At 38.5% G+C, this 26,929-nt stretch overlaps 1 protein-coding gene across 2 annotated transcripts in view; it reads right to left on the bottom strand.

The window, feature by feature from the left end:
* Positions 1-26,929, bottom strand: part of Arhgap32 (Rho GTPase activating protein 32) — a 154,424-nt gene that overhangs the window by 21,350 nt on the left and 106,145 nt on the right. For both annotated transcript variants that reach the window (XM_051156130.1, XM_051156129.1), the window contains one exon: positions 3,296-3,445. In XM_051156130.1, coding sequence (XP_051012087.1) covers positions 3,296-3,445 — 150 coding nt within the window. The remainder of the gene's footprint in view (positions 1-3,295; positions 3,446-26,929) is intronic.

Raw genomic sequence — 26,929 nt, 5'->3', positions numbered from 1 at the left:
ATTTTACATTTTCAACTTTCTTCTTAGAAATAAAGACTTAAGCATGTTAGCCCAGCCTAACTCAGGGTCAGGATCTTCAAAGTCAGCCTCTACTTCCCCATCTTGTCCTATCGGAAGTGAACGACGCCTTCTGGGATTACTCCGAGGCCCTGCCACAACTGCTTTCCATCCCCAGGTGTCCACGGTGGCTGGCTTGGCTTACTTCTCTTCTACCCTAGATCTGCCAATAGGAAGGACCACAGAATCCTTCCTGTTACAGACCAGCTTTTGGCACTGGGGTAAACTGAGCTTGCCGAGGTCTATGGAAGGTGATAGTCTCATCATGAATGTTGCGTTTCCTTTTACCTCACTGCTTCCTTCCTCTTGCTTCTTCAACTGTGAACTTCTAACCCAGTTCCAGTTACTCCACACTCACCCATTCCTCAAGAACGTCCTCTATGGCTGAGTATCGCCCCCACCCACACCTCAGGTTAAGGCGTTGGCCAGCTCCACCTCAGCTATGCTGACTTTCACAACCTTCCCACCCTTGGCAAATCTTCTGAAGCACAAGGTCTCCTCCTACTCACCTTCTAGGTACCATTTATAACATGCTTTGTTGATGCCCAAGCAAGGCTGTGGTAGCTAAGAGTGGTTCAATGACGGAGCAAACTCTTTTAGTCTGAGCACAAGTCAGCAATGACTGCTCAGTCATCAGATGGTTGATTTCTGCTAGTCTTGTTGTCCCCAATAATGCAGAGCACTCTCTTTTTTGTTTGATTGTTTGCTTTTGTTTTTCTTGAGACAGGGTTTCAAAAGGTGTAGCCTTGGCTGTCCTGGACTCCCTTTGTAGACCAGGGTGGCCTCAAACTCACAGAGATCCTCCTGCCTCTGCCTCCTGAGTACTGGGATTATAGGCATGTGCCATGGCATCCAGCTGCAGAGCTCTCTTTTAAAAGTTGATTTCAATTCGTAATTTCTCTCTCTCCTCTCCCCCTACAGTTTACATTGATCATATTCTCCTCATTTTCCTTCTTTCATTAAATCCTTTCTTTGCAACCATTCCCTTCCTACTTTCCGGGGGGGAGGGATGCATGCACACACAGACTAACTGTACTTAACTAGGGTTGTCTACACAAGCACGGATTGGAGTTATACCAGTGTCTATACCATCAAGGAATATGACATCCCTCTCCAAGGAACTGCACATAGCTCCTGGGGAGGGGTGGGCCTTCCGAGCCCTTCCCCATTAGTGACAGAATGCTAATGAGATCTTGTATAGATAGTCTAGATAGTCATTGCTGTTGTGAGCTTATCATGCCCAAAGAGGACTGTTTCACAGAATTCTTTCTGATCTTCTGGCTCTTGCATTCTTTCTGCCTCCTAGTCAATGACATTCCCTGAGCCTTGGAGGAGGTTATGCAGATGTCTTATTTAAAACTGACCATCCACTTATTCTCAGCACTTTGGTCAGCTTCGAGTCTCTAATAAAGCAGAACTCTGACAGCCACCATCACTTCTTCCTCCTTCATGATTAGAGCTGACAGAATGCATGCCTGGCAGGAGGGTGACAGTCACTGACTGATATATCTGCATAGTCCTTAATCATCTGTAATACTGTTTCCAGATTAACAATATGGCCTCTTCCTGACATTAATGGTGGCTGTTGTACACTTAGAGGCTACAATGAAAAACACAACATGAGATTAAGTTAAATGGAGGAGAAAATAATCTAGTCAGAAGACAAAGTAAATGCAAGATGTATGTGAGCGGCTGCCATCACAGCACAGCATACTCTCTTTTTTGACATGGTTTCTCTGTGTATCCTTGGATGTCTTGGAATTCCCTCTGTAGATCAGGCTAGCCTCAAAGTCACAGAGATCTGCTTCTGCCTCCCCAAGTGCTGGGATTACAGGCATGTGCACCACCTTTAATCCCATGCCTGGCTACAGCATACTCTTCTACAGTAACTTTTAAATAAAAGCAATGTACTCTAAAGTAACAATGAAAGTATAAAAATGTCACAATGAAACATTTTCTATAATGAAATGTGCTTACTTTAAATAGTACAGTTAGTATATAAATGAATATCATTCATTACAGTTATCAGGAACGTGTACATGTATATCATCAGGCCTGCTAGGTTACACCTACAATCTCAGCACTCAGGAGAAAAGGCAGGAGGAGGGAGTTACAGGCCAGTCAGAGTTTATAGAAAGACTGTCTCAAAAACAAAACCTAGGTATATCATTATAATGTTTTAGTTTTGTACAATCATCAGTGCCAATGTCATTATAAATACATAGTAATTTGCTGGCTTGGAGTTTTTGTTTGGGAGGCAGTGATGCTGGAGACTAAACCCAGGACCTGGGGTCTCTAGCCTTTACTAAGTTTTCTAAAGCCTACAATCTCTCTAGGTAACAGAGATGTTTCTGCTAGCTTATAGTCTTACGGGAATAGTATCATATATACAATCCATCACTGCCAATGTAAGCATTATGTGGCACACAACTATAGCTTATAGTTGTTATTCATTTATATAGTCTAAATAAAAGCAGAGTGAATGTAAGGAAAAGCAATCATAATATATACATACATATATATATATTTATTTTGTATGTATTTTTCATCTCCTCTCACAGTTATATATAAAATATCTAAATATTTTTCCTCATGATTGTTCTAGTTGTTTTGGAACTTAAAATATACAATTAATTCTTTTAGACTTTAAAATATTCTATGTATAAAATATATATTTGTGGTATAAGTGTAGATATACATAGTATAAACAATATAGATAAAGTACTTTTCTACGTACTTATTAAATGAAATACAAATAATCTAGATACTAGAAACACATTTTAAAACTTTCAGTCAACAAAACTTTAAACTCTTTCCTTTCCCTCAACCATCCATCCAACCACTAAATTCTTGACTCAGAAATTAAGTAGAAAAGAATATAATTTTAGCTATAAAATCAAGGCAAGTAGTTTTAGTATTTTACAGTTTCAAAAATATAACCTGCCATAGTGCCCCCACAAAGAATTAGAAATAAATGTTTTAGGACATGAATAGGGAAGCTGGCTGGAGACGTTACCTAGACAGATGTAACAGAGCCCACAAAGCAGCAGGCCCTACATGCACAGCAGCTCTTCCTACGTGACCAGGACACTCTGGCAAGGCTCACCCAGAACTGAGGTGAGTGGCTGAGAACCACAGCACACACCATTCACCACATCTGCCCAGTGACTGGTGACAGACAACCAATACAGACATATCAAGAACTAACGTCACAAGTAGGCTCACAGCTTGCTTTTACCTTCAAATCCAGAATTCAGGAGGTGCTCCCCCAGGTCACAACCAAACACTCTCTCCTTCAAGATTCCCCGCTGCTTTAGCTTCTGCTTTGTTGGGCGAGACTTCATGAATGTTCGTAAGAAAGTAATGAGCTTGCCGTGCTTTTTAGACACTAGAAAACAAAAATAAATAAATGTCTTAGTTGTGGCAAGGAATTACATTTTAGTTAGCACAAAAAGAAACCAGCCTTGATAGTCTAACTTCAAGATAACCTGTTATAAACATACTTTATAATTGTAGGCAGCTATTTAGACGTTGGTGCACTTTGTTCTCTCTAGCCTGTGATTGATCCTATGTGACAGGACTGGGAGCAATTATATGTACTGTACTCTATGACCTCTGAATCAAGCCCACCTGGCAAACCATCTGACATCTTAAAGCATGCCAGAAAGCAATGAGTTTGGGTCCAGTGTACTGCTTTGGAGATCTTCACAGTAAGAAAGGACTGAAGTGGTTTCCATTTTTAGTCAGTTTTGAAAATTTCTTTCCTTTTTCTTTTCTAGTACTGGAGAATGAACCTAGGGCCTTGCATATGCTCAGCACGCACTCTACCACTGAGCACTCCTCAGCCTCTGTACTGTCTGCTCTAAGATAAGCCTTATTAAGTTGCATGGAAAGCTTTGCACTTGCTCTGTAGTCCAGACAGGCCTTGAACTTAAGATCTTCTTGCCTTAATTTCCCAACTAGTTGAAATATACCTACACTAACAGGACTGGCATAAAATATTTTCCTTAATAATGAGAAATTTTCACAGAATTTGTAATTTGTGGGGCACAACTAGAGAAAGAAACCATCTTTCTTCCTCTTTTACCAGGAGAAGCACCCTATGATGGCATAGAACATAGGAACCCTAGCCCCCCTAGCTGCTAGTAATTTGATTAACTAATTTATATTTACTCTTGTGTGTACACATGTGTACAAGACATGTGTGGAAGACAGAGCCAACTTTTGGGAGTCAGTTCTCACATTGTTGAGGCAGTCTCTCTTACTGTTTTTGCCATATTAGTACTCTAGGCTAGGTGGTCCAGGAGATCCAGCTGATTCTCCAGGCTCTGTCTGTAGGAATGCTGGGACTCCAGATTCCAGACATACACCACAACACCTGGCTTTTTAAAACCTTTTTATTAAAAAATAAATTTGGGCTAAAAGGTTCATTAAGCAAGCGCTTTTACCACTGAGTCATACATTCAGCCTTTTAGATGAGGACACTGAGGCACAAGACAGAAACTCAACATGCTAGGGTTAAGTAATTAGAATTCAAAACCAGGCCATTTTCTAAGGTCTAAGCTCCGAACAACTGTATGATACTATCTAAATGAAGACAGCAAAGGAACACCAGATTTTTAAAAAGTGGCTAATAAGGAAATAGGTAGGACAAAGTAAACATGACTTGAGAGCAAAGTAACTCAAACAGACAGGATGGTCAGGGAGACTGCTCTAAGAAATATGAATCAAACAGAGCCAGAAGCTATGAGAGCTAGTAGGGCACAAGTGTGCAATATGATTACAAGGGGCAGGCCATAACAGAGAGTATGGGCTTTACATCATGGGAACACACTGACTAACTTAAACAATTTAAAACAGCTGATTCTATTTTTTTAAAAATCCAGTATATATATATATTAAAGCTAAAAATGCACCAATAAGGAGTTACCTGAATAAATCAGTTTACACTCACATAGAACTACTGATTTGTCTTTATTTGTTAGGTGTTTTTGAGACAGGGTTTCATTATGTAGCTCTGGCTGACCTGAAACTTGCTATATAGACCAGGCTAACCTTAAACTCAGAGATTCATCTGCCTCTGCCTCCCAACTGCTGAGATTAAAGGTTGTGTGTGTGTGTGTGTGTGTGTGTGTGTGTGTGTGTGTGTGTGTGTGTGTTTAAAAGACTATCTACTGGTACATTATAAGCTCTAAGACAGAGTTTATAAATTAAGATATAGAAGTTGTCTTCATATAAAAACAATGAGGAAGGCATATATCTCTCACAGGCACTTAAAAAATTCACATATATATGAAGTTAGTTCTTTTTAAGCTTAATTTTTTTATTATTAATTGTATGTGTTGAATTAAAGCTCCTCAAGAGCAGAAAAGGGCAACTACTCTTGTCTTCTGATTACTTAGAAACATTACACCTAGAATCATCAATAGAAATTAATTACACATTGAGCATCCTAAATAATTGATAATGGGATGAATTTACAGTTGTGACCCTTTAACTAAACTCTCACACCATTATTCAGAGTACAGTCTTTGTTAGCACTGGGCGACACGAGCCCTGCTTCTCCATTTGTTAGCGAGGCTTTTTTTCCTAGTTAGGGTAAAGAATGTGCACATATCTTTTCTAAAGCACTGACACAAGGCCTAAGTGATCAAAACTACAATAAAGCACTCAATTAAGAGATCAGAAAATGTCACTAGCAATTTTAGGCCCCATTTGCACTTGAGAGTGCTGGGAAACACTGCTGGATGTGTGTCCTCCTTGCTTCTACTGTACAGCTGCCTTGTTCCTGCTGCCTTCCCAGAACCATTACTGATAGATCACAGCATGATGTCCAGTCCTGACAGTGAAAGTAGGAGGGGTGGCAGGTTCCTTCTTGAAAATTTATATCCCATCACGAGGCCTCAAAGAACAGACAGTCATGATGGTAACAACATGTGGATTAATCACATTGGGTTAGAAATTAGTTAATAAAATGATCAAATTAATTATATTCAAGTTAGATGCTCTAACAACAATTCCAAATTGTTCATTTATATTAGTTTTCTTCACTTAAACTTTCTTCCCATTTCTTACATATTAAAATGGCCAAAAGGAACTCACTTTGGATTCAAGAAATATCTCCCATCCCTGTCCAATGTTACCATCAACTCCTTTGAGAGGCAAAAACAAAGGATTCTCAGCTCTACTAGAATCCTGCTGCTGAGGAAGGTAAAGTTTGGTTGTAGATGATTAAGTGCTGACAAACCCACTCCTATAGAGAAACACAGTAATGCAGTGAAAGGGAGGCTGTAAGGGTCAAGGTCCACAAAACATGCTAGATTAGAGACAATAAAGTAACAGAAGATGGAAGAAGTATAAAATGAATCTACTAAAGTGAATCACATTTTATATCCAAGTTTCCTATTCCAGAATTAGAAATGCAACACAGGTCACAACACTAAACCCTTCCATATTATTTAGCCATTATAGATTTTGTGTCTGCAATCTTTCTATAAACCAGGCAAACCTACCAGACCTGTCTTCCTGGTAGTTACAGGCTTTAACAGTACGACTTCGTCTTGCCAAGGTAAATCTTTATGATACCAATTACCAGTTTATGGGGACATAGGAAAGACAGCCATTTCTGTAGAACAAGGTGAACCCTGACATGGAGGTGGGACCCTGAGGGCTTTAACTAACAGCAATAATTCCCAAAAAGTCTCAAAGCAGACTTGAGTCCTCATACTTCTCCTACAGTTGCCTAGATCAGTTCTTTTAGACTGACAACACAAGCCTGGGCTTGTTGTGATTTCTGAGGGTGTAACAGAAGCTGGTTTGTATCTAGAAAATGGCCTTGGTGTTGTGTATTTGTAACATTTATTACATATTCAGAAAGTTAAGCAGGCAAAGAAAAGGGCTGGTGGGGCGATAGTTTTGGTGTACACACACTCTGTGGAGGTTACCACGATTAAACTGAAGATATAATAAACTTATAAATGTGTATAAAGCTTGTAATGCTTAAATTCAAAAGCCTACCTATTACTTTGTTCTCAAACACAGGTTAGATAGCCATTTGGTAGAAATTCAGCAGGGATGAGTATAAACACAGGCAACTACTACATGATATTTAGGCTGTCTTAGAACAGCCTCTTTATACCGAGCACTCTAAGTCTTGACTGAGTACTTTAAACATTTTTCAGTGCATAAATATACAAAGATTTTAATTTTTATTTGAATTTCTTTAGGTTTTCTTTTATTGAGTATAGCAATATCTATATATAACATGGAACGCATAGTAAGAATTTTACTTAGAATTTTATCTAGAATATTACTAAATTGCCTTGATGGGCTAAGATAAAATCCTGTTTTTCAAAAGAATACCTAAAAAACAAACTTCAAGGCCTGTTCTGGAGTGTGGTTGCCCTCCCAAAGGTCACACCAGCCTCTCCCAGCAGCTGTCAAAGGGCAACAGTGCTTCAGATAGGGTGCGGCTTCACACGTGCCTCCACCCTGTGTTCTACGCCAGGCTTCTGTCTGGCTTGAGCCTGTAGAGATCTTGTATATGCTGTTACCCGTGCTCTACGTTCATATGTGCAACTGCCCTACTGTGTCCAGAAAACATGTTTCCTTGAAATTATCCACCAACCTTGGCTCTTACAAAACTCTGCCCCTTCTTCTATGATAATCCTCAAGCTTTGTGGGGGAGGAGTGTGTGACATTTGTGTCCCATTTAGGAGGTGTTCTGTAACTAATATATTTGATGTTTTCAGCAACAGGGTTGTATCATCAAGTGGCAAAATTATTGCCAATAGCTTGGAATGTGGAGAATGGGTGGGGCAGAAATCTATGGAACCCCTTCAGCTAACAACTCAAAGAGAAGTAAGCCTCCCTGGTTCTGGAGGTTTTTTTTTTTTTTTTTTTTTTAAATAATTTATTTAAATTCATTTTATGTGCATTGGTGTGGGGTTGTCAGATCCCTTGGAACTGGAATTACAGACAGTTGTGAGCTGCCACGTGGGTGATAGGAATTGAACCCGGGTCCTTTGGAAGAGCAGACAGTGCTCTTAACCACTGAGCCATCTCTCCAGCCTCGGTTCTGGAGGTTTTATTTGCTAACATGTGCAGTCAAGTTTGGGTACTGCTCTCACACTGTAGGGTAACTTCACTGAAATTCTTTTACTTGGGTAATGTACACTGGGGAGGAGAAGAAAGCTGAGAAAGAGTGGGAGACAATCCCTCCTCCCCTCTTTCCTACCCCTCCTCTGACTTTTTTCCCCTCCTATTCTTCCCATTCCCAACCAGGTTGGGTAGGTTGAAGAGGATGGATATGGGAGGAGTTGGAGGCGGGGATGAGGTGAGGTGGGGGTGTGGTGGGGAGAGGAGAGTAAATGTAATCAAATACATATTATAAAATTCTCAATGAACACAACATTATTTTCTAAACCTTTTCTTAGAAAGGCTTGTTTATGCCCTGCTGTTTTAACCTCAACACTGTTTAAAGGGCTAGTGTTTGCTTAGCTTTTTACTAGGTGTCCAGAGACCAAACTAACTAGAAAACATGACCAAAAGAGATGGGTCTGTGGTGTGAAGGTTTTGAGAGAGTCAGGAGATGGTGAACTGACAGAAGTTTCTAGAACTTAATGTAGTTAGGCGTTAAACCAGTAGTTCTGAAGCTGTGAGTCATGACCCTTTGGAGGTTGAATGAATCTTTTACAGGGGTCACTTAAGACTATCGGAAAACACTGATATTTAAGTTATAATTCATAACAGTAGCAAAATTACAGTTATAAAGTAGTAACAAAAATAATTATATTGTTGGGGGTCACCAAAACATGGGGAACTACATTAAAGAAACCATATTAAGCTGTACTAAAAACATTAGGAAAGCTGAGAACCACTAAGTAAACAAAATATGAATAGTCATTGTACCCATCATCTAGGCTTTCTTTTTTTTATTTCATTAATTTATTCATATTACATCTCAATTGGTATCCCATCCCTTGTAACCTCCTATTCCTCCCCCTTCTGCTTCCCCCCTACTCCCTTCCCCTATGTCTGTGACTGAGGGGGACCTCCTCCTCCTATATATGCTCTTAGGGTAACTTGCTATCCTTCCTCTGAGTGCCACCAGGCCTCCCCATCCAGGGGACGTGGTCAGAAATGGGGCACCAGAGTTCGTGTGAAAGTCATCTAGGTTTTCAAGGTCAGCATTTTGCCATATTACTTGCCCACATCATTTTTTTTTTTTTCCTATTTCAAATTAGGAAATAAAGCACGATTGAAATAAAACAGTAGGCTGTCCTTAATCCTATTTTCTCTACACAGTAAATCTTTATCTCAAATTTAGTATTTTTCATCCTCACCTGTGTTTTGTACTCAAACTAGATGTGTCTATAGTCACAAAGAACTGATATGGGCATGTTGTATGTTTACAATTTTAGTAACAAAACATGTTATGAAACTTTCTGTATCATTATATATTTTGAGATTTATCCATAGTACTTGTAATTCAGTATATTAATTTTTCACTACATTAATCTTTCCTTTGAAGTATATGCAACCATTTCTACTTCTAGTGTCCCAGTATTAGCTAGAGTTTTAATTAATTTTAATCAATGTTGCACTAATATATTTAGTATGTGCTTCTCTCACACAGTGAGAGGCTTCCTCTGGCAGCCATGCTCAGAATCACTGAGTATGTTGCTGTCCATCCTTATTTCAAGTTTACCAAAGTCACCTCTCCAATGACAGTCCCGAGAGAATTTACTAATACCGCACTTCTGTGGGATGTACATGCCCATTCTTCACACCTGTGTCCTATTTCATTTATTTCTTTCATCAATCTCATGAATACAACATTGTACTTTAACATGTACTCTTGTGATTGCTAGTTTAGTAAGCATTTAGACTTACTGGTGACTCAGTTTCCTCTTTAATGAAATAACTTATTTTTTATTATATTTTTCTTTCTGATAGGTATTAATTTCTTATATAACCTGAAAACAAATCTGTCAGTTGAATATGTCACATAAAGATCTTTACCATGTCTATAGGTTTTTTTTTTTTTTTTTTTTTTACAAATTAAAGCATGTTATTAGGTATAGCATCTATATTTTATGGCATTTTTCTCTACCAGAAGTTGTTGTGACAGTTACAGAATTTTAGTTTCTTTAAAAAACACAAAAACATTATAAGAATATTCTTTTGTTTTAATCCCAGGTGTAGGCATAGGGGCTACTTCAGACTGTCAGCAGCCACTGACTACGATTTGCCTCGAGCTCTATCAGAAGTACGGTTTTGTCAGCTGCAGACATTTCCTAGACTGTGTGACATTTGCAATTCTAGGAATTTTTCAGACAGTGCATAAATGCAAGGGCTCTGAGAGGTGGGATGGTGGTTGTTGGTCAGTCAGTGGGGTGGGCTGTGGTTTGTTAGTAGTCATGCTCAAAGAAGAAACGAAAGGAAAGAAATTAGATTCAAGGACTCTCTACCCTCTAGTCTTCTTTCCCTCCTATTAATAGGGATGAACCAGGTAGGGAGGGGGAAAGGTGGGGAAAAGAAAAACCTACAAAGTAGCAAAGACCAGCTACAAGCAAAGAAAAAATTAAAAGGAAGAAATTACATTCAGGGATCCCCACCCCCAATCTCTCTCCCTCTATCTTTTCTCTCCTATCTAGTGATAGAGGTGAAGCCAGGGGGATAAAGGGTGGGAAAAAGAAGAGCCCACAAAGTAGCAAAGACTGGCTACACCAAGTCATAAACATATTGTATGATTTCCCATATAAAAATTCAGCACTTCACATTTTATAATCCTTTTCATATATTATCAATTATTATCATATATTATCAATTATTCTGTTACCATTAATTAAATACTTCTTTGTTTACTAATTTGTAAAACTAATTCTGTTTTGTGAAAAGATGTACTGTGATTTTTGGGAGTTCACTTGCTATCAGCATTAAATTTTTTCTAGTACTTAGTAAAGATAAGTCCCTTCATTTGGGGTTTGTTGTTGTTGTTGTTGTACTTTTTTCATTGTGAAAAAGTCTTTATTTTAAGAAAAATTAACAAGTTTCATTTAGCAAAAAAGACCCAAAGAAAATCACAGTACAAAGAAGCTTTAAGTCAAGGCCTCACCAATTCCTACAATATTAGTATTGTGTCTCAATTTTCAAAACTAACTTTCAAAAACTTAAATTTAACCTAAAGATTTTAAGTGAAAATATAATCTAGAATGAACATGATAAATGTTTCTCTTTTCATCAGAGAGCTAGCACCTTTGAGTTTTCCAGAAAAATCTATGTCCTCAGTGTGTCCACTGTGGTGGGCTTAAAGATCTACTTAACTACTTAACACTACTTAACTCAGATAACATCACTCTTAAGTATACTACCAAAAGTGTTAATTTAAGAAAAGCAAAGAAAATAGTGTTAGTTTGCTCAGTATTACATGCTGAAGAAAAGTCTGCATGAGAAGCTGAAGAGGTAATGTTTAATTCAGATTTCACAAACTCATGGTGCCAAGTGGGTCCCCAACTTCCTCTTGAGTTATAAACTGCTCTTGACTGCTTTATTGGCTGCCTGCGAAATTTTTTTATTGAGTAACTCAAATGTTCCTACAATACCAATCATATCCATCCATGCTGTTCTGACTGCTGTAGTTGGCCCCATAGAAGCCACTCACTGACTAGCTCTCTAGGTCTGAGCAGCTGACACTCTGACACCCTCCATCACCTGGCTGCTATAAGCCCCATTGCCAGCCCCTGCTGTTGAACTCAGGAAAAGTTCTATGTATCTGTGCTACATGTTGGTCCTGTCCTTCCACACAGCTGCCACTGCTTCTTCATGGGTGGCAAACTCAACATCAGCTTCTCCTTCACTCTGCCATTAGGGCCAATCTCACGATGAGCTCCCACAGAGTTGAGTGGAGAGCAGTTGTAAACGCTGTTTTCTGTTGCTTTGTAGGGCAGCCCTCTCATGTGCTCTGCACTGTGAACTCTCTGTCTCCATATCTGTGGTCCCCATATACCTGACACCTTAAAAATGCAAAGGGCTCCAAGGAAAGTCCAGGTACGTCGTCTTTTTATTCTCAGCCTTCAGGAAGACAAGATGCAGTCCTCCCTTCATCTATTCTTAACTCTTCAAAATTGCCATGTTTTTAGTTCTACACTATTTCATAGGTATTCTAGAATCAACCTGTCAGGCTGCAGGCTGAAAATCTTTCTAAATGCAATTGACTCTGCACCCAATTATAGATTAATTGGAGGAAATAAACTATTTGAACTACAATTCTGAGTATCCTAAGATATGAACATAGTGTTCTTCCCTGAAAAAGTACAGATTTTTTGTTATAGCTAGTCTCAGAAATGTTACAATTTTTTGTTGCTATTGTAAATAGTATCCCTTTTCTAAATCACATCCTCTAATAATCTCATGTAGAAAAGTAACATGGTTGGAAATACTGAAGTTTTTTTAAGGTTCCAAATCTGCCTCTGTGCAAGCCATATGACTATGAATATACTAACTATAATTCTTCATCTTTAAAAACATTAACAATGAGCCGGGCATGGTGGCGCACTCCTTTAATCCCAACACTCTGGAGGCAGAGGCAGGCAGATCTCTGTGAGTTCAAGACCAGCCTGGTCTACAAAGTAAGTCCAGGAGAGCCAGGGCTCTTACACAGAGAAACCCTGTTTTGAGAAACCAAAATGAAACAACCAAAAAACCATTAACAATCGTTTATGTAATAAGACTATTGTCCATTTCAGTACTTTTATTTGTTTGACTAATTGAATCTCTTTTTAAAAATGTTTATCTTAAATACTAGAAAGAGAAAGAAAGGTAAAATAACAGTAAGGATATCTGACAAAGTCATGAGGAATCATACTATTATGTATCTACCTTAAACAAAACAACAATAAAACCAAACAACAAACAAAAACAACACCTGTCTATAAAGTCTGTATATAAATATACATACATAGTTTAAATGAAATTTTCTCATTTGGGCTGGCAATGCTGTCTCCAAAGGCCAAAGACATCTAACAAAACACTCAACACCTGGCAAGAAAAGCCCTCTTGTGAATTTTTGGTCTGGTTTGCTCAACAGACTCCCAAAATATTATGTATTATAGCTGTTGCCCTTGGTTGCCCCCTAGAGGTGAAACTCAAGTCCCTACTGCTGAAGACATCATGCACTTCATTACGCAGGGCCCAGAGGCCTCTGAGCTAGAACTGACTGGAATGCTTCTTTCATAGTCCCAGAAGAGACCATGCAAGCTTCCACGGGAAGGAAGGGGCTGACAGTATGTCGCCTAGGAAACCCAACAACAACCAGCATGGCATGATAATCCTAAGGGTACAGTAGTGTCTCACATACCCTGACAGTAAGCAACAGTCTCTAACTGGACTAAGGGCATGCCTGGTACTGGAAACATAGGCATCAAACCAAGGATAGTCAAGTAACGGATCTTAGAGGAGACTCTACAACGGCCACTTTCCTAAGCCAGTATTTTCCCTACCGACACTCTAGATATTTATCCTTCTCTTTCTTTCCCCTTTATTTATTTAATTACTTTACACCCTGTCCTCAGCTCCGCCCCCCCCTTCTCCCAGTCCCACCCTAATGTCTCTCCCCCATTCTTCCTTTTCTTTCTTCTCAGAGAAGAGTAGGACCCCCCAACGGGTACCAACCCACCCAGGCATCTCAAGTCACAGCAGGACTGGGTGCATTTTCTCTTACTGAGGCTTTATAAGGCAGTCCAGGTAGGGAAAAGGGCTCCAGAGGCAGGCAATAGTCAGAGACAGCACCCACTTTCATTGTTAGGGGACCCACATATTGACTAGGCTGCACATCTGCTACGTATGTATAGAGAGGGTCTAGGTCCAAGCCCATGCAAGCTCTTTGGTTGGTAGTTCAGGCTCTGTGAGCTCCCATGGACCCAAGTTAGTTTACTCTGTAAGTCTTCTTGTGGTGTCCTTGGCCCCTCCAGCTCCCTCGATTTTTCCCCCTGCTCTTCCATAAGACCCCCAAGCTCAGCATATTGTTTGGCTGTGGGTCTTTGCATCTGTTTCCACCAGCTATATTATCTCTACCTATATTTTAAATAAATATTTATCTTCATCAAGGGAACTTTTCTTTGCAACAGACCACAGCCATTATAGAGAACAGCAAAAAATCAAAATACAGAGCTGTGGCAGTCAGTCTTAATTGCTACATGTCCAATAGAGCTGCACCCAAGGCTCAAGGATATTGTGAAAGACTAATAAAAAAAGAGACCATGAATTTAAAAGAGTGCAAGGAGAGGCATATGGGAAGGCTTAGAGGGAGGAAAGAGAAGCATAAAATTATGTAATTATAATTTTAAAAATAAAATAAAAAGAAACAATGCTTTCAACTATTTATCTTGCTCCTGGCCTCAGTCTGAGTGTTTCTTATATTTCAAAAATAATTTTGGGTCTTTTCAGTTAAAAAACACAAATGGGAAGAGCTTCCCTGTTCCTAACTGATAAAAACTTGATAAAAGGTATAAAATAAATTAGCCTTTACTAGGTGATATACTGTATCTACTAAGATGATTTTCAGTTGTCTTTATTTTAAAATTATGGAAGTGGTAAATTAAATTCAAACATCCTTTGAAAGCCTTGTATGGCTTTCCATATCCTTTACAGGTAAAGAGACTTGATGAAGAGAGTCAGAATTTATCAACTGAACTGCAGGCCATGGCAATTCCTTCTGCAGAACTGGAATAAATTTTAAGTGAGTTAAACATTAGGACTGACTTTTTAGTTAACACGCACATACAGAGAGGGAGAGAAGAGAAAGAGAGAGGGAGAGAGATTTTTCCAGTGTGATAGCCTAAACAAGGACTTCTAAACATGATGTTGGAGGTGTATTAAATGACAGCAAAGAAAAGACAAGGATTTTATATACAGTCTTACATAGCTCAAAGGGATCCAGTCAAGAGATGTAAAAATTAACTTATTTTTGGTATGCCATTGTTGTATAACCTTAAAGAACCTTTGGAAAACAAAGAAGTAATAGTGCTGAGTAAGATTAGCACTTAAATAGGGTTTGGGGATGAAATATTGATACAAATGAAAGTTCCATCTGCAAATCAATGGACTCACATATTATGCTGTAAGTCACTTCAGCATTAGCTCTACAAATCTCTAAAGAACACTTTCTAGGTGGTGGATTCTAGCATGTAACTCACGTATTAAAGGAACTGAAGTAACAAAGCTTCTAGTAATGAAAATACAGAATTTTTAAATGCATCTTTTTCTTATACTATTGAAAAAAACTGGATGTGAAGTTCTTAGGATGGATAATGATGTAACAGACTCCTTTATCGTCATTTAAGCCTCTTACTAAAAACAGATATGTCCTTATGGGGGGTGGGGGCAGGGCCTTGCCCTGCAGCCCAGGATGGCACTAGATAGACCTCTCCTCCCTGAGCTCCTGAGTGCTGGGGTTACAAAGTCAACTCCATGAACAATCTAAGGAATACCACAAAGGGGTTCTCTTGCAGATCAAAATGAAGTTAAGTTTTTGTTAAAGAATAAGGACATTTCCAAGATATTCTATCCCTGGCTCTATTCTTATCTTTATAAATGTCTGGTATATGCTTTTTCTGACACTTTATACAGCTCTGTTCCTGGTCTTACAAAGGCAGTACAAAGAAAAAGAAATCCTTAACCAGTTACAAAATAATTACAGGATAACTATGTTCACAGAATGCTTATGCCAGGACCTTAGAGATATTAATAAATTTTATTTCAGTTTTTATTAACACTAAATTATTTACATGTATTGAATCACTATTACACTCTTAGAAGTTTATGTTCAGACAGAATATTAAATAAAATGATTGCCTCCCCATTACACACTATGTTAAGGGTTATGAGAACACTGGTATTTATGACTTTCCTCTTTTCTACATATACAGCAAGATATCAAGATAACCTAGCACCCATATTTCAAGTCCCTTCAGGTAATCTGGCAGTAGTCTGTATCTACATAGTTTGTACTCAGTGTAAAAAAGTTAGCCATCCTGTTATCCTATTTGAGTATTTTTAAAGACATAATGTAAAGCTTCTCAGGTTAGGGATGCTCACCTCATAGTCTGATGAAGGTGAGCCTTTTGTGGGCTAGGCTGGTGAAGCAGTACTGGGCCAACAATATGAAAATACCTTTTGACAATGACTTTTGCTAGATTACAGGCAATTAGTCAGTGTAGGACCTTAGTTTAATGGTATAGTAAAATGTTTCACTAGACCACACAAATCTAGATTTCAATAAAAATACCCCCCAAACATAAAATTCTTTGGGAAAACAAATGTCAAACAGCACAGAAAATCTGAAGCGTATATAAAATATTTGTTTTAAATAACTTATCAGAAACAGTAACTAAAACGTAATTGGAAAGCTTGATTTAAAAGGTGGGGGGAGGACTTCGTAAAGCATCTTGGGAAAGGATAGTAAATATTTTATATTAAAAAGTCACTATTAAGGTTATAGTTGAATGTCTAGCGTGCTGAGTTTAGTTCTTTTTAAATTATTTTTCCATGGATGCTTAAAATTAGAGAGGAGTCTTTATATAACTAGCTTATATAATATGTTTTAATCTTCTAGGGCCTATGCATAAATTGATCATGCTACATGATAATTCTATTGATTATTTAGGTTTGTTTCCAAGTTCTTAGGCAAGCATGCAATGACATTTCGATTATGATTTTTGTTAGCCAACTCCATATACATTATAAAGATTAATTCTGGGACTAGGCTTTAGGGAGAATGTTATTGCCGCAAAAGAGAAAAAAGCAGTAAGTTTTACCTACAAAATTCTAGGCTTCTGAAGAGTGATGTTCAAAAGCCAAAATCCTCAATGTCTTCTGCAGGAGCCACTGGGGTTAGCTTCTATTTTTGAAACCAGGATACAACAGTTGTCCAGCTTTAGGCTCCATGCCAATTCTCCAAACAAACTAAAAAATCCTTTAAGTAAACTAAGCTTCAGCTTTTAAAATGCTCTGGATGTTATTGTGGAACAAAAAGTACAGAATCATTTTTGCTTGATATATCAACATATTTGAAAATAAAAAACAGACAACCAAACGAAAAACCCATGATTCTGTAACTGGTTCAAGTGACAGCTGCAAGAGGCTGCCAGAGAGAAAATATCTGGAGCCTGCACAGCTCTTACAGTGATGTCTGACATTCCAACCTCAAAGGGAGGAAACCAGGTATCCTAGGAATGCCTGCTGGGTCCTGCATGCTGGATTTAAAATGGCACAGCAGCAGTAATAACTCTCTGATGGAAAAAAAAAAAAAAAAGAGAGAGAGAACCCTACTGACAGTTATATAATATGTTCTCATTTGCTGATGAGGGAGATGAGCAGCCATTTCAAAGCCATTGCTGACCGGAAAGCAAACCAATGACATTAAAGGCTTTGCAAAATAGGCCTGCAGTGAATTTAAAAAGAGAATCTTTCAGTGACAGAAGAACAGCTCACATGGAAAAAGCTAAGCAAAAAACAGGCACCCAGCTTCTCTATACGTAGCACAATGCACTTGTTCAGCATGCCTAAGATTTATGGATATTTGAATAAACCTGTGTCTGCAAGTGACATCGAAGCATCATCAGGCTGCTGTCCTTCCCAGAGGTTATAAAATGCATAAAATTACTGCACCGAGATATTAAAACCATGTTCCTTGGGAAATGTAATAGTGTTAGATAAGGCTCTTAGTATCTACACTGCTTATTTGATTTTCCAGGAAGCTGTGAGTCCTATTAGAAATATCGAGGCTCAAATCTAGGTTATGTAACTTTAGGCTGCTTGTAGATATTTTCAGCTCGCAGATATTTGTTTTTATTCTTAAGTTTCAAATACAAACTAAAATATATATATATATATGAGTGGTTTTGTTTCTCAACTCTTTGCAAAAGCGAAGTGTGTTCTTTTTTAAAAAAATAACTTGGTGACTTTACCAACTAAGTTATATAAAAGACTGTGACTAATCTCATTTCTAAAAATGGAACAAAAGGAAGATTTGCATTTTACCAGAAGCAAGTAGGAGGAAACATGAGATAGATGTAAATTTTTGGTGCTGGATGTATTTTAATATAAGCATGAGATATATTACATAGGTTACAGATTTTTAAACCTGCTAAGAAGTTTAATATTGTTTAGGCTCTTATTTTTCCAGGATATACTATTTGGTAAGTATAATTTCAAGAAGAAATGCATTAACATGTACATTCTCATAAAAATTAAAGTATGGCAACCACATATTTTAGGAAACAGGTATATCAACGGTAATAGGTCTACCAAAATACTATATGAACTTTTACAGAACAAAACTTTTTGAACCTTATAGTCAATGGCATAAAATTTCTCTTTCTTCGATACTATTTTTTCTTCTTTGATTTGATTCAAGTATGAGCCTCTGCTTTGCTGCCACTATGTGTTCTACTGTGCTATGATGATAGCTGTGGGCTTCAGTATTGCCACAGGGGGGTTCCGGTAGCTGTGAGGGGTTTAGAGCAAAAGGTGAAAGGGATGGGTTCTAAACCTATAGATATTCTGAGAGTATGGAACTTACAGTAAGCCTCTTTAAAAGCGAAAGTTGGGCTTTGAAGTCAGACCTAGGGATTAGGATACAGTCCCTCGTCCTTTCAAAATTCGAGATCTTTAGCCAGTTGCCCACTGAAACCCTATTTCCTCCTTCATGATGCAGCAGAAGGACAGTCTTCACAGTCACGACTTAGCTCACAAAAAATGACCCTTAGCTGTGTCAAGAAGTAGGAACTATTCTCTCATTGTAATTTCTCTTTCCCTTTGATCTAAAACCTTCAGTAACCTTCTTTTGGTACATGACTGACCAAGACACTGACTCAGCTTTTCAGACCAAGTTTAGTCACATTTGACTACGTAACTTCAAGGGAGACTTGAGCTAACCAAGGGAAGCTACTGACAAATACAGGATGGCTTCTAGTTTTTCCTTCTGCAATTTTCTAGCTAATTTTAGACTTCCACTCTCTTCTACTAAGTACAAGACATTATTATCCAATACTGGAAAGGAGAAAGGGTTGTGATTTCAGATCATTTTGACTGAGTGACAGGTGTTACTGTTTCATTTTTTAAATTGGCCATGAAAAAACCCTCTAAATTCTGAAGCCTCTCCACATAATGTTTGAAAATTACAATACTGATTACAATTTAAGCAATGATAGGTCAACCTTGAAAAGGAAAAAAAAAAAACTGCTTGAAAAGAAAAATTAACTACTTTGTGTTTTAGAGAAAATAGTTATTTCCAAGTCATCCTGGTGAAATGCATAATGAAAATGCTTATCAAAGCATCACATAAGCACTAGTCAAGCAGTCTCTGAGAATGTGCAATCCTTCATGGGTAAAGACAGTGGTCCGGAGGAAGGACGGTGCTGGAAGGAGCAGAATGCTGGCAGGAAAGGGGCAGAAGGGAACTTATTTCCTTATGCTAATCAAAACAGCCTTTCCAGAGCCTGCTAAAGTCGTAAGTAAGTCAGCCCTGCTAATTTGCCACTAATCAAGCATTGAAATAGTATTAGCCCACAAGAAAAAAGCAAACACACACACACACACACACACACACACACACACACACACACACACACACGTCTAATAATGAAAACCTCTATTACATTAACTGGGGCCTAGAAGCCCATATAATGGGCTGACCAGAAAAGTCTTTGGGAAAATAATAACTGTGCAGTAAAACTGACAAAATTTCCTTTAAGAAATGATGTTTTTACAAACAAGACAAATATTAATGCTATTATTTAATTTCCAGATAAATACTGAACCACATACTTTCTTGAGAACCAAAATAATATGTGGTCAGATATTACCTAAAAATACCTCCAAGGAATTAGTTCAAAAGTAGTTTGAGTGAAATAATGAATAAAAGATTGAGATCTACTTACCTCTTGTCGTGATGGAAGTTTTAGGATCAGTATTTAAAATTACTCTGTGGCTGTATTTAGCAGTAAACACAGCAGGCAACGGTAGCTGTGCATTCCGTACAACAGCTTAGGAATGAAGCACGCCAGCTCAGGCCTCACTTAGCATGTGAGCTCCTGGCCAGGTCTCCACCACACTTGGAGGTGCCAGCTGTTTCCAGGTCCCCCTTTCAGAAACGCCTGACCCAGTCTTCAGCCTTGTCTGAGCCAGCCTCAGTGAGAGCTGCTTTCAGGAGCTTAATCCTCCTCTCTCAGTCTGTACAGCTTTGCCACACCACAAGAACGCCCCAACTTAAGCTCACACTTGCAGAACAGGCTTCACCAGCATGGCTCCACCCATCAGCCTCCCACAGGTGAGCGTTTCCTGTTCAGAAAGCAATCTTTGGAAACCGCCATTTAACTGTGCCCTTTATGCTTTGCCAGTTACTTACTATTCAGTTATTTGTGTTTGGTAAGTGGGTGGGGACAGTGTATCTGACAAAATGAGACATGTTTGGCTAAAGTAAGACAAGAAAAGTAAATAATCAAGTAGGAAGTATGGCTAGTGAAAGGCTGAGTCATGAAACCCATGGCAACAGGCTGAGGGGACAAACCTTTCACTCTCTTGGTTGATACTAAGATATGCTTGTTATGCTGCTGACCTGTTTTAAAATGCATCCATTTACACAGCCCCTGCCTGAAAAATTCTGAGAATGGCAATGATTCATGGGTGAGGGAAAAGCAAAGTTTACTCAGAACTGAAAATCCAGAGCTTCCAAAACAAACTTTCATTGCACGTGTGTGAGGCTCACTTTATCACTGACTCCAAGGTACTTTCTGTCCTCTACTGGAAACATTTATCAGCAAAGGAGATGATCCTCAGCCACAACTACCAAGTCAGCAGTCAGCCAGTCTTGAGACAATTAAAACATTATCATTAGTTATCTGCATAAATACAACTCACTTAGCCTACATTATCACCACTGAACTGTTTTTTTAAATGAACTAGAAAACACTGACATACTTACTGTTTTTACTAATTCCAATATAAATTAACTTGTCAGACACTGTTTTCTTCAACAAAATCATTATTGCATGCCAAACACAACTCTAAGTGCTTATAAGTCTTCATCCTAACTCTATAAAGCTGATATTGTTATCTGATCTTACAGATGAAGAAACCAAGGCAGAGAGGCTGTGAGCAATGTGCCAGGGCTGCGTAGGCGCTGGGCAGCAGAGACAATGGCCTTGGAGTGTTTACCATGCACCATGTGAGACTGGTGATTACATTTGCTCTTTCCTCCTATTTTGAGCCTAGCTCTGAATATAAAACTGTTGTTAAATGGCAAGCCACAGAGAAGAAAGCAATGAATTAATTTTACTTTAAAATACAAAAGAACACAGAAAATCCCATGTGTGGAAAGAACGAAGCAAGTTAATTTTCCACCAGTGGAACAGCTGTGGACTCAGGGGTTCTGTTGAACAGGATGTAAGGCTACTAGAATTTATTCCTGAAAGAGAAGACAAACCCTTTTCTTTCAATTTAACAACACCTCTCCCACTCAATCATTTCTTTGCTCAATACTAAACACATCCAAGGAGAACAAGGGACAGGGAGAGGAAGAGGTGCTAGAGAAACGACTCAGTTCACAAACTGCTCTCCACACAAGCACTGGATAGTTGACTTAGATCACCAGCACCCTTACAAAAACAGTCTATAATCCCAGCAAATGGGAAAAAGACAGGCAGGCACCTGCTGCTCACTGTCCTAACAGTCTTGCTTAACTGGTTGGCTCCATGTTCAGTGAGAAATTCTGTCTCAAAAAGTAAGGTGGAGAGTGATTGGGAAAGACAGCCAGCATCAACCTCTGGTCTCCACATGTATTCAAGGGTGTGTACACACCACACAAATGTCTAGACACATACACACTCTCCACACAAACACTAAGAATAAAGATAGGGAAAAAAAACGAAGAAAAACATATAATGTAGAAAAACCACTTTGCTAGTACCCAGTACAATCCACAAAGCCCTTATATTACCTAAAATATTACAGGTAAAAATAAATAAATTCCACAAAAGTTTATGTACATGTGAGAGAAGTGCACAATTAACAACAGCAACTCTCATGTTAAAGTCAAAGACTGGCTGAGCAGTGGTGGTGCACACCTTTAATCCCAGCACTTAGAAGGCAGTGGCAGGTGGATCTCTGTGAGTTCAAGGCCAGCCTGGTCTACAAATGAGTCCAAGACAGCCAAGGCTACACAGAGAAACCCTGTTTCAAAAAACCAAACCAAACCAATCAACCAAACAAACAAACAAATAAAAAGAAAAAGAAAAGAAAAAACAAAGATTGTTCTCTATACTATGTGTCCAAGACAGCCAAGGCTACACAGAGAAACTCTGTTTCAAAAAAAACAAACCAAACCAACCAACAACCAAACAAACAAACAAAAAGAAAAAGAAAAGAAAAAAAACAGACTGTTCTCTATACTATGTGGAAATATACAAAATCTGGCAGACTTGGGAGTAAAGTCTATACTATGGTTAACTGTGTTGGGATGATGTCAATCTCTTCCTTTTCATAACGCACTATACAGCTAGTTATGTAAGATGTAACAACACGGAGGAGTGACAAGCACAAGGGACCTCTCTGTGCTATTTTTGCAACTTTTTCTAAGACATTTCAAAATGAAAAATTTACAAGTATCTCTAACTAAAAAATGCACTGTATTGTGTCAACTATTGATCACTTAGGGCAAAGGCAAAGTCATTTCTCATTTTTCCCTTCACATTTAACAAAATGTTTAGAGTTATCTATTTATGATAAATGGAATAGGGTGGGCCTTGGTGTGTGTATGTAGGACACACAAGGGAGAATTCACTGGGAAAGCAATTGGCTATATATATTCTCTCTCTCTCTCTCTCTCTCTCTCTCTCTCTCTCTCTCTCTCTCTCTCTCTCTCTCTCTCTCTCTCTCTCTCTCTCTCTCTCTCTCTCTCTCTCACACACACACACACACACACACACACACACACACACACACACACACACACACCTGGTCTTCCTGCTGGCACTTTTACAGACTAAAATTCAGACAGCTCTGTATCTTAATACTCCCTTGGTCCTTCTCTGGAAGTTCTTCCTGGGATATACTCATACCTTCCCTCCCCATTTCCCTTAGGTCTTTGTTCAGAAATAGTATTTTGACAATCCCATCTCTGAACACACTACCCTCCTGAAATCTCAACCCCATATGAACAATATGCCAAATGCTCTGAACCCCTCTCTCAGCTGTATTTTTCTCTACCGTACTTACCTATTATACTATATATATTACTGATTTATTCACCACCACCACTCCCTTTCATAGCTCCTTCTCAATTCCCCCAAGGATGAAATTCTATCTGTTGTGTTCTATTTCAGCTATAGCTTGTAGTATGTGCCAAATAATTACTGACCAGGAAACTGGGGTATTATTATTCTCAATGGGAAGACACTTGGCCTAGCATGAATGAGGACCAGGGTTATATCTCTAGTACTATACAAGATAATAAACAAATATGATTTATAAGTGAAATCAATACTTGAAATAGTTTCTTGAAATGGTAAAGCCTAGTTAGGTCAGGAAAAGGGTGGCTAGGGGCTTATTCCTAACAGTTTTAAGGGGATGTGAGAGGTTAGGAAATATTTTTGATGGCTCTTCTCAAAGTTGTTTTCAACTATGTACCATGCACAGAGGATTCAAAATTGCATAAAATGGAGGAGCATAGGAAAAGGGAAAAGGCATATAAATTTTCTAGGGTTCTTTTCCTCATGCAGCATAAGACAATATTACCTTGACATAATCTTTACATTGTTTTCAGGGTAGAAACTAATTCATGCATTCTAACACTCCTCTGACTCTTCCATCAATGATACTGACTTTACCACCCAATTCTTCTTTTTAAAATTATTATCATTTTAATTTTATTACTGCTGTAAGTATTTTGCCTATGTGTATGTGTATGGTGCCCACAAAGGCCAGAAGAAGGCAGCAGATCCCCCTTGTAAATGGAGTTACATAGGATTGTGAGCTACCATGTGAGTTCTGAGAATAGAACCTGAATCTTCTGGAAGAGCAGCCACTGCTTTTGACCACTGAGCCATCTCGCAGGCCAAAATTCTTAAAGCACCAGCCTCATATATGCATATGGACATCAGGAAGAATATTCAAGACAACAGTCCAAATATGATAAGAAAAGTGTAGTCATTTCAATTAAAGTGACACAGAAAGAATATGGCAATAAAGGAGCTAGAAACTCAAGGAAGGAAGGAAGGAAGGACGGAAGGAAAGAAGGAAGGAAGGAGTGAGCAAAAGGAAATAAAGTAAAGAACTGTAATTAACTAGCAACTTCACAAGTAAAACAACAAAAAAGAAAGAAAGACATTGAAGACCATTTTCTTAGAAGAGCACTGCTGGAGGAGGCAGAGGGGTAGGTATTATCAAAACATGCTTAGGGACCTCTCAAAGAACTAATACAAATTAATAACAAATAAATTCAACACTACAGGCTAGGAATGCTACTCTGGGACACAGCCCTCCACCAACAAGCAGCCAAGGTCCTGGACTCCACTCCCAGCACTACCCCAAACAACAAAGAAACAAACAAAAACTATGAAGAATGTTAGGTTTTATTCTTAATTTCAAAACTATGCTGATTAAGGCTGATACGATAACATATTAAATTATTTTTAAATAAATGTAAAGATCTCATCCCCTATGTGCTTAATTATAAGGTTCTTCCCAAAAGTGAAAGCTCAGCTATTTCTGTATCTGCTACCAGAGGAAAATAAAACTGGCTATTACCAAGCAGAGGACAAAAATACATCATGCAAACCTATTTATGTGACCATCTACAGAGGCTGCTTCTCCCACCATTGTACTATAAATACTATAATTAGGGCCTGAGAGATGACTCAGCAGATAACTGCACTTGCAGTTAAGCATGCAGATCTGAATTCCATCCCTGGGACCCACATGATGGAAGGAGAGAAGTGACACATGCAAGCTGAACTCTGACCTCCACACATGTATCATGGTATGGACACACACGTGTGTGCACAGTCATTAAATGCATGCAATGAAAAATAATGTGATGTATTAGATAGTTTTAAACAAAAAAATTATGTGTATCAATTACATAGATCTTGTTTCTGACCCAGAGATCAATTAACATGAATCAGTGAACATGAAACGGGAGTACAGCTAGGAATATGGTCCTTGCCTAGCATACTTGAGACCCTGGCTTAAGGTCCTACACAGAAAAGAAAGAACTGGTAGTAGACAGGCATTCAGACAGACCTTTTTTACTTTAGCTTAGCTACAATTGTTTATTGTTTTTTAACTCTACTGCTTCAAATTGATATTTTTTATATTTCATTTTTAGATTTTTAATAATTATTAATTCTTGGAGAATTTCATAAATGTATTTTTAAGGATTTATTTATTGTATGTATATGGGTGTTTTGCCTTCATATGTCTGTGTACCACTTATATTCATGATGCCTGCAGAGTTCAGAAGAGTGTCAAATTCTGACATAGAATTAATTTTTAATATATTCACCCTCCCTAAATCCTCCCCCTATCATCCTCTCAACTCTCCCACCCCACTGCACCCAACTATCAGATTACTTTCTAAAAAAATTACTTCTTGACCATGTCCCCTGGATGGGAGACCTGGTGGCACTCAGAGGAAGGTTAGCAGGCCACCAAGAAGAGACTTGATACTCTATGAGCATATACAGGGGGAGGAGGTCCCCCTCAGTCACAGTCATAGGGGAGGAGAGTAGGGGGAAAGCGGGAGGGAGGAATGGGAGGACCCAAGAGATGAGATAACAATTGAGATGTAATATGAATAAATTAATAAAATGTTTTTTAAAAAAGAATATTAAAATGAAAAAAAAATTACTTCTTTCCCGATCTGCTCCAGTTTATATGATCCAGCTAATCTTGGGATTGGGCCTGCTCTGTTCTATCAACAGCCTACAAGATTAAAAAACCAAACAAACAAACAAAGCAAAACAAAAAAACCAAACAAACAAACAAACCAAGAAGATTCTCACAGCAGCCACAAAATGCTAACATCTCCTCAGCTAGTGGAGACATTATGTATCTACCTTCCTGCCCTCTAACGGGATTTTTGTCTTACTGAAGCTTGCACATGATTAACGCATGCTGTCACAAAACTGCAAGCTCATGTGCACCTGTACAGTTGAGTCTGGAAGACAGTGTTTCCTTGAAGTCATCCACCACCTCTGGCCCTTACAATCTTTCTGCCCCATCATCTGCTAAGATCCCTGAGCTTAGCATGAGAAATGAATGTCCAATTTGGGACTGAACACTCTACAGTCTTTGTTCTGCATATTGATCAGTTGGGCCTCTGTGTTAATTGCTACTCACTCCAAGGAGAAGCTCCTCTGATGAAGGCTGACAGATGCTCTGATCCACGGGCACAGTGTTAAGTTGTTAGAGCGTGTGGCCACATAGCTCTTGAGCCATAGGAGAGGACCCAGTACTATTATTCTGCTAAATATGCTCAACAGCCATAGTATTAAATGCTCAATGGCCATAGTATTAAAACTACTACTAAGGGCTTGTTAAATTTTTCTGTCCAATTATTTTAGTCATGGTTCCTAGTCTGTTGTGTTTAGAAGCTCATACCTCAATAGGAGACTTCAATTTCATTCTTATATACTATTTATGTTCCTTAAAGGAATATTTCATATTGTTGCTGAGGGTAGTAATGTTTGTGTGCTATGCTTTGAGGTTTATATATATATGGAATGGAAAGTAAGGCTGCTGGGGATCTTTTGGTCCAGTGATTTTTTTTTTTTTAAAACACTGAGAAATTGGAAGTCATTAAAAGATAGTC

Source organism: Acomys russatus, chromosome 14 (assembly GCF_903995435.1).
Source record: "Acomys russatus chromosome 14, mAcoRus1.1, whole genome shotgun sequence".
Taxonomy (NCBI): domain Eukaryota; kingdom Metazoa; phylum Chordata; class Mammalia; order Rodentia; family Muridae; genus Acomys; species Acomys russatus.
The sequence above is the reverse complement of the archived record's forward strand: the minus strand, read 5'-3'. Positions and strand labels throughout refer to the sequence as shown.